Source organism: Durio zibethinus, chromosome 24 (assembly GCF_047325235.1).
Source record: "Durio zibethinus cultivar Kanyao isolate XHJ-2024 chromosome 24, ASM4732523v1, whole genome shotgun sequence".
NCBI classification, from domain to species: domain Eukaryota; kingdom Viridiplantae; phylum Streptophyta; class Magnoliopsida; order Malvales; family Malvaceae; genus Durio; species Durio zibethinus.
Genome location: NC_143185.1, coordinates 2,138,185 through 2,147,674, shown reverse-complemented (window position 1 = coordinate 2,147,674; position 9,490 = coordinate 2,138,185). Strand labels below are relative to the sequence as shown.

The following is a 9,490-nucleotide window of genomic DNA, read 5'->3' as shown; positions in this document are numbered from 1 at the left end:
AATAATAAATTTACGAATCTATATGATATAATATTATCAATAAAGTTAGTTAGCTCCATATAAGCACATTAAGCTTCTCCCTCTATTGGTGTAATAATATTATAATATACGGTAAGAACACTTGCAGCAGTTCCTGCAGAGTTTCTTCCCCTGCCCCAAATACTTGCATCTTCGAAAACAAAAACAAAGTGTAAATAATTTGTTAAAGAAATTAGAATATTTAGTATTAGGAATTTGGGGTTACCAATGGTGATTTTCTTTCCGGCTAGTGTTTCGATGGACACGCGGCGACGGGAGCAGTAGTTCCTGTTGACCGTGAACTCCATCGAGATTTTATTTTATTTTATTTATTTATGGATTTATTGTTAGTTACTTAAATGTACGTTGCCTTGGCCGCCTCTGCGAAGAGGCTAAGCGACGGATAGGAACTACATCGTTTTGTCTTTTCTCTCTCCTCTCTTGTTTTATTCAGAGTATGCATATGTCTATTTTATATTTGTCGATAAAAAATACGATATAATAATATGATATAAATATAATGTGAAAATAAAATATGAAAGAGATATGATTTAAAATTTTAATAATAATTATATATAAAATTAATAAAATTAAAAATATATATTTTATATTTTCGTATTGATATAATTTATGATACATAATTTTTATATAACACACGACATAAATATATAAATTTTAATATTTTACATTATATAAATATACCAATCGTCAAATTTAATCTATTCTAACATTATTATCAACTGAAATTGACTAAATTCATAAGTAGGTCTATTCAATTTTAATAATGATTAGTTGAGTAAAATGATTTAATATGTTAATTCAATTAATTTTTTATTTTAAAATTAATAATGAAATTGATTGAATTAATTATTTTTTAATACATTTTAAACAGAGTTCAATCTTTAAATATTTTATTTATAATAAAAAAACATTTTCACTATAATTTTGAGCAGTATATATGAAAAATAAAGAATTTGTAGTGTTGTTCCTTCAGAAACAATGAACAAAGGAAGAGCTAAATGCATCGATCCATATAGCAATTATATACCCTTGAATAAATTAGCTCTATAAGAAAAGTTTGACTTTAGAAACGATGAGGATTTCTGCTTCAACTATCAAAGTATTATTCACAATATAGCCTTTTGATTTGTCCTGGAGATCCAGCAGCGACATGAAGTACGAATAACCCCAAATAAAACTTTCAGCAGTATACCAGCCTGAAGCTACAAAAGGGGAGAATTTAAAGAGATTAAGAACAAAACCGAAGGACAATTTTAAGTTGTTCTGTTTAAAAATTTTCTAAATGTAGCGGGACAAGGTCGATTACTTGTTTGTTCCCTGTTGTTATTGGAATTGTATCGGTCTTTGACTCTCAACTTGCATTGTGCATAAACTTTTCGTTTAGGTGGAAAACTGCGAGCCTCTACCAATTCCAAGTACACAGAAAGTGCTATATTCTTCCAGCTTCCCCCTCCTCTAGGATAAACATGCAATTTCCTGTATATTTTCAATCTCAGAATCCATAAATACCAATAGGTTATGTCAGTAACGTTCCTTGAAATATAATAAAACATTCAATATGATATCTAAATTTCAAAAATCTCTAATACAATATCTAAAACAAATGTAGCATTTACTTTTAATATTGTTAGCTGACAAATAATCTGTTATATTAGTTAACAGATTTATAATTCAGATGTTATATGAAAGATTTTTAAAATTCAATCACATCACATTAAATATTTTACTATAATTTAAAGTCGTTCATGATATTATCTGGTAGCAATAACAAAATTCAAAAGGAAGTGAAAAAAAGACAAGATTGAAATAAGGCAGAGTTTCTGCTACCAATTTGAGTCTCCAATGGTTTTAGCTTCAGAGGTATAGGGATCAGAGAATGATTTTGAATAGTTTTGGAGAGTGAAAGTTATTTTATTGTTGAGAGGACCCTTTATCATGGAAAGACGCTCCAATTTTCCTGTTTGTTTGATCACAAAAATCTCCACCCCAAATGTGCAACAATCATCAACTAAGTATCCATTTGAAGCATCATTGAAATGATCAAGAGAGAGTAATTAAGCATTGCCCCATTCAGTTTTCATATTGAAAAATCGCTTAATCGCACCATCACCTTCTCCAACATAAAAAAACGAGATTATTATTATCTTATATATATAAATGGAGTTTGAATTTGAAGTATAGCTTAGTTGATTTGTGTTTTACTTTTAAAAAATCAAATCCAATAAATCTGAAATTTAAATTAACTTTTTCTTTTTAAAATTTCAAATTATATAGAAAAAGATAGACCTTCAATGGTTAAGTATTTGCCACGAATTTGATCAAGTACGAAGAACCTAAAGTTGGCATTTACTTCCCAAGTGCGGGGAAGATTTTCTGTCTCTTCGATTTGTAAGTCAAGGGAGATGAAGCCAAAGCCATTGCTTTTCTTGTTTCCATTTGGGTAGAGTGACAACCTCCTGCAGATTGCCAAAGAATGTAAGAGGAAAATGAAAGAGCTTTGAAACAAATCATGAGTAAAACATAACTAGTTCTTCCATTAGTAGCTCTTATTCAAGCGTTCTAATAAATTTGCCCATCTTCCCTATTTTTTATTTTTAAATTAGATTTTTTTTAGTATAAAAAAGTGAAGATGGTCGCAAACATTGTAAGATCATTCGAATTAAATCTCAATCTCACAAAAAGTTAATCTCCTAAAAAAAGGCAAACCAATGTGATTAAATCCCACATTCTTTAGTAGGTAAAACATTTCTCAAAAAAAGTAAATCTCACCAGTTGTAGCCACCAACTTCAAATGCATGGTATAAACACCGATTTTGTCCGATCTATTATTTTAATTTTAATAATAATAATAATAATTTAAAATAAAATAATAATTATTAATTATATAAAAAAACACAAAAAAACAAAAAAAGAGAAAAAAACAGAAAGTAGGGTGGCTGGCTTGCTGTCGCCCCCGACCAGCCACCCTACAGCCCTTTGACCAGCCCCCACACTTACCAGCCTACAGCCACCTACAGCCACCCTACAACCACCTAGATCCCTTCAAATACGGATTTGAACTCCTTTTCAAAAAAAAAAAAAAAAAAGCCCTCTCGAACCCCTTTCAACCTCTCTCTCGGAGATCCCTTCTCGAAATCTTTCGAACAGTTCTTCACTTCCAGACACACTGCCTATGATACCCTCTCGGACACCCAGACACACCAAAGAAAATCCTTCAACCCACACCAACAACGAAAACAGAAACACAAAAACAGAAACAAAAAAAAAGTCAAACAGTCCTCCCCGTAGGGAGGAACCTCAGCGCCAGAAAGCCCTGTAAACAAGCAAAAAAATCATCAGTGTCTTTTTCATAAAAAAAAAGAGAGAAAGCGAAAGGATATAGAAACTTGGAGCCCCGATCTACGCTGATCGGGGCTGTTTCTGGTAAAACAGACGTCGGATCTGGAAAGATCTCGTTGAAAGGAGCTTCTAGAAGCTTTTTGGTGTTTTCAACCGTCGACGACGGCCGCCGCCGACGACCACGACGGCCGCCAGACGGCGACCGAAGCGACGGTCCGACGCCAGACGCCGGCGGAACCTAAGAGCTCTACCAAAAAGCTCTGAAATTTTTTTTCTGAAAGGGGGAAGGAATGAGCTGAAAAAAAATAGGGGTCTTTTATAGGGGAACAAAGAGCCAAAACGACGTCGTCTAGACCAAGTAGAATCCTCTCGCGCACCCGTGACCCGACCCGGGATCCGCGCAACGACCCGCTGACTCGGTTCCTCCAACAGCTCTGAACCGGTTCAATCAAACCGGACTGAATCGTTCCTCAGCCGGTTCTACTGAACCGCGAGTCGAACCGACCTTTTTCAGTCCATCCGAACCGGTTGTTGACTGGACCGTTGACCGGTCCGGTTCAGGTAAAAAATTTTTTTTTTGAACTTTTTTTATATTATTATTTTTGTTATTTTAAGTATATTTTTATTTATGCATGATAAATTTTTAAATTTGTTAGAATAAATGTTTAATTGTTTTAATAATAATAAAATTAAAAACAAGTAATAACTAAAAATATGTATTAAAAATACTCAAAGAAGTGATAATTATTATTATATTTTCCTGCCTAGACGTTGGAGGGAATAAAAAATATTTTTTTAAAAAATAATTCCGCCTAGATGTTAGGAAATTATTATAAATTTTCATAAAAAAAACATAAGAAATTTTTAATTAGTTTTCAAAAATTATAAAAAATTAAACCTGCTCCGAAAGTCCACCTAGATGATGGAGATTTTTAGAGATGTTCACATTTTACCTAAACCTTAAATACTAATTTTTAATTTTCAAAATCCTAAGTTTTTAAAACCCCTAAAAATCCAAAATCCCTAAAATCCAAACCCTCTAAAAATCCAAAATCCCTTAAATCCAAACCTCCTCTAAAATCCAAACCCTTAAATCAAAACCCCAAACCTCAAAATCCAAACCATAAAATCTCTAAACTCTAAAACCAAAACCCTAAACCTTCCATATCCTAAAATTCAAGCTTTAAAACCCTATAAACCTTATAACCAAACTTTCAAAACATCTATTCAAACCCTTTAAAATCCAAACTCCTAAAAATTCTAAGGACACGTGTGAAAATTCTATTTGAAGTAATTTGTTTTCGAATACCCCCTAGATGATGGGGTATTTAGGAAATTTTACTTCGTTAAGTCTTTTCACATGATTTCTTAATTTACATTAATAATAGGATTAATAAATAAAGGTATAATAAAATTGAGATCTTAAATATAAACAGTCGCACATAAGCTCTGCCTAGATGTTGGAGAGTCGGGGTGGTCTCATTATACTTAAGAATCCAACTCTTAAATTGCATTTCATTATAAATGACATTCATTAGCATACATACGTTAGCATGTTATCATCGATAATTGATTGCATTATTCTCTCTTTAATTTGTTGTTCGATGACAAAATATTTTATAGTAAAAAGAAGGAATAATACTTAAAAAAAATATTTTTGTGATATTATAAAATAAATTAAAAATAACATTCCGAAAGAAATAATTCTTGGTACTCTGCCTAGATGTTGGAGAGTCACTAATAATTATTTTTTATAAAGATTGTTATTTCATTTTAAGGATTATTGTGTTAAATCTTAGGCGAAAAGAGTTATTTTAAATTCTGCCAAGATGATGGAGAATTTTAAGATAATTCTTTAACTTAAAGATTTTCTCAGTAGTTCTAAATAAATATTTTATCAAAATTTATTTTTTTTCAAATGAAGGGAATTAGTGTTAAATTTCAAATTAAAACCATTTTTATCCAACACCGAAAATAACGCGTAATTAAATGGTACCAATTTATGGGCGTTGTGAGGGTGCTAATCCTTCCCCACGCGTAACCGACTTCCGGACCTAACCTGGTTTTTCGTAGATCAAAATTTATCTTTTTGATAAACTTTAAACCCGTTTTTATAGTTTTATTAAATGGATAAGCTTTTGGGTGGCCAACTACACCCTAACAAAGATTGGTGGCGACTCCCTCCTTTTTTATTTTCCTCGATTTTAAACCTCATCTTTTATGTCTGGCGGTCCTAAAACCGTTACGACAGCTTGGCGACTCTGCTGGGGACTACTTTGAGAGTTAGGCCAAAATTTTAATTATACGCTATTGACAATGGTTGGATTTAATTGATTTTATTTGATATTTAATCTAATTTATTTTATTTTATTTTATTTTTTTTGAAAACATTCATGTTAATAAATAAAATAAATTATGTGATTTTATTTTTGATTTATTCATGTTATTTTGATTAATACATTGCTTTACACACACTTTGCATATTCACTCGCATGCATGAGCTCTATACCCGGGCTCTATCCCTTTTGAGAGGAAGTGAAGTAGCTACGCTCTCGTGAGGTGATAACCTCCGCATTTGCTAGCAAAACACTTCCACTCAGATTGAACCCTTTCCATTAATAACCCATAATGGGTGAGGATTAGGGAACCTCACTAGTCTATAATAGGCGATGATGTGAGGAATAGTCTGGGAACCTTTAGACATATAAATCCTAACCCAGCATATCGTGAGCCATAGGAAGCCTGCCTAGGATAGAGCTATGCCACCTTTTTAGAAAATTACCAAAAATTAGGAGATTATACATTATATTATTTGGTTGTATGATTGTTATATTATTTCTCTTACTTGTTTGTTTTGAATTCTCGAGTCATTTTATTTTTTTTATTTTATATATTCTTTGATTGTGTGCATTATATTTGAATATGTGGTATTTATTTTAGGTCAATCATTGAAAAAAAAAAAGGAAAAAAAAGACAAAAGAATATTTCCAAAGATTAAGGATTTTTTTTTAATTCTTTGTTTATTAGCCGAATAAAGTCTAATTTTCAAGCCTTATTTCTTTCTTTTTTCCTTCTTAAAATAAAATTTTTTTTTCGTATTTTATTTCATCCTTTGCATTTCATACATCATACATGTATCTCATCCCATGCGCATTATAATAGGATACTATAAGCATTCCATCCTATCCACATCAATGGACAATGCATGCATCCCATGTTATACACTTATTGATAAATGATACATGCCTACCATATGCGTCTTAATAAATAGTGTGCACATTCCATCTCATTACATGTTTAAAGGTAGTGTCAGTTCATTAGGATGACATAACACAAGCATTGCATTTCATATAAAAATATAATGAGCACTTGATAGGTTCATGCATTCCATACAAGTATGCTGCATCGGTCATAGGAATACATCTCATCATTCACATAAATATGTCATTGCATTTCATCCATATAGATTCATGAATAATAGGGTCTTGTGGAACATACATTGCATTTCATATCCCACCATTCTTGCAACATAACATTGCATTTTTTTTTTGCATACACATTCATGGTTGACAAAAATTTTTATTTGGGTCTTTGTACATATAAAAATTCATTGTCATAAGTTTATATGCATTTCGTGACATTCTCATATTCATGTATTCATAAACATACTTTGTGTGTCTTGTTTTTGTGATATTCATTCAATAAGGGTAATAGTCTAGAATTTTTAGTCTAAGTTCTGGAATAAAATATCTGTCTTGGTGGGGTTCAGAGTGACGAAAATGGAAGATCAATTGGAAGCAAGGATTAGTACTTTGGAGTTGAATTAAGAGAAATTATGGCTTGAGCTTCGAGAGAAGAAACAACAGATGGCTCAATTGATAGAAATGGTTAGAGGTAGTGATAGAGTTGAGTTTGTTCCTCTTCAAAGATCGTTGTCACTACCGTCAAGTCAAGGTCAATTGGCTCTCGTTAGTATCAACACTCTGCCAAAGTATGCTAAAGCATTGGGTGATTTGAACAATGATCAAAATTTGAGCGAACTTAAGAGAGGAATGGGTAAACTAGCCACGCAAATGATTGAGCTCAAGAGTTTGATTTCCAATAAGGAGCCAGCTGGCTTTAAACAACCTTCACAAACTATCTTGAGTCCAAACTCGCACCCAAATCCTTTTTATGACCATTTTCAACCTCCTTTCCAAACACCTAGGATTAGGCCCTCAAGTGTCATTCAACCTTCAAAAAGTTCACACCTAAACCCATATCCACCATCTCATATTTCACAATCGTCTGTTCAGCTTGCTATCCCATCATTACCTTTTGAATCTAATCTTCGACCTAGAGTTTTTCAATTCACCTCGAGACCAACTATACTAGCACCTTTTCAGCAAAGTAAACCAACCATAGGACAGAAAAACTCTAGTAACACTAAAGGAAAAGCCCTTATTGATCCAATACTCATGTCCTACACAGAGTTATACCTGTTGTTCCTAAGAAACTATCTCATTGCCTCTATCCCTGCTGAACCTCGTAAACCATCTTTCCCTAAATGGTATAACCCTAATGCCTAATGTGAATACCATTTTGGTGTTGTGGGCCATTCTCTGAAAGACTGCATAGCTTTTAAACATAAGATGCAGGGATTGATGTAAGTCGAATATCTGAGTTTTGATGCCAAGATGAAGTCAGTTATTCACAAGAACCCTTCTTTGATCTATGTCAAAATGGTAGGCAGTGCTGCAGGTTCAAGGATAGCTATTTTAGAAAATGAGGTCAGTTGAGTCGTACGCTTATAGCACTCAAGTTAGTACCAGAATCATGGAAAATGAAGATGCCAATCGAATGGATAGAGTAGAAAAGGCCCAAGAAGATATCAGTGAAACAATTACAGGAATGCAATAAAACATGAACAGATAGTTGACAGAATTAAAATAGATTTTAGCAGAGTTGACTAAAGGAAAAAAAATTGTTGAAACACACAGGGCAAGAGAGGAAACAGCTGTTGAGACACCATTGTATCCATCTGGGTTCACATATATTCAAGACTCTCATATTCTGCAGGCACCTCCAGTAAATCATCAATCTTATATTGGCCTTCTTGCCAAGATGCCATCAATTCAGACAAATGTCAATCTTGGGCATACTCCTCATGACTTCATTACTGTGCCTAATGTGGATAATCATAAAGAATTGAAGAAATTGAAAAGGGTGCCAGATCCATCAAAAAATATAGTGATGAAAGATAAGTATGATTTGTTGGAAGGAAGATTGAAAGTAATTGAAAGCCATGATGTCTACGAAAATGTTGGTGCCAACGAGCTTAGTCTAGTGCCTGATCTCGTTATTCCATCAAAATTCAAAGCCTTAAATTTTGAAAAGTATAACGAAACTGGATGTCCTAAAATACATTTGGCTCAATACTATCATAAAATGGTTGGGTATGCTGGTGATGAAAAGTTATTTATTCATGTCTTTCAAGAAAGTTTGACTGGGACAGCAGCTAATTGGTATCATAGTTTGAAAAGCAATCAAATTCGTACTTGAAGAGATTTATCACGGGTATTCTTGAAGCAATACCAGTATATGTTAGAGTTGGCTCCGGACCGATTAACCCTCCAAAATATGAAAAAAAACTCCAATGAGAGCTACAAAGAATATGCTATTAGATGAAAGAATATGACATCGCAGATACAACCACCTCTTACCAATAGGGAGTTGAATTCCCTGTTTGTGGATACCCTTCATTCTCTATATTATGATAAGTTGATCAGCAATACTTCATCAGAGTTTATGAATTTATTGTTTGCTGTGGGTATAATTGAGAATGAGATAAGAAGGGGAAGAATTATAAATACTGGTGATGAAAAAAGATGAGATATTTTTGCAAAACAAGCCTAAAAAATAATTGTTAAAGGGCAAAATGAGAAAAATCTCACCATGATGCAGGAAGATCCAATGGATGATTATTCACAATGGCTACCATATTGCCCCCAACCAATATTTTTGATCGATGATTTTTCTCGACTACTTCATCTGTGTGCTCAAATTCCTTCACCACGAACAAAACCAAGGATCAACTTAAGTCATTTATAGAGTCGTAAGAGAAAGAGAGCTA

The 9,490-nt window shown here is 32.9% G+C and overlaps 1 protein-coding gene across 1 annotated transcript; it reads right to left on the bottom strand.

Moving 5' to 3' along the window:
• Window positions 1–985: 985 nt before the first annotated feature.
• Window positions 986–4,544, bottom strand: LOC111317340 (uncharacterized). Its single transcript, XM_089754019.1, has 7 exons — window positions 4,538–4,544; window positions 3,148–3,251; window positions 3,037–3,050; window positions 2,326–2,495; window positions 1,867–2,095; window positions 1,346–1,515; window positions 986–1,241 (listed from the first exon to the last, which is right to left on the bottom strand). The coding sequence occupies exons 1-7, from the start codon at window positions 4,542–4,544 to the stop codon at window positions 1,084–1,086; spliced, it is 852 nt and encodes a 283-aa protein (XP_089610145.1). The 3' UTR covers window positions 986–1,083.
• Between the last annotated feature and the right edge of the window lie 4,946 nt (window positions 4,545–9,490).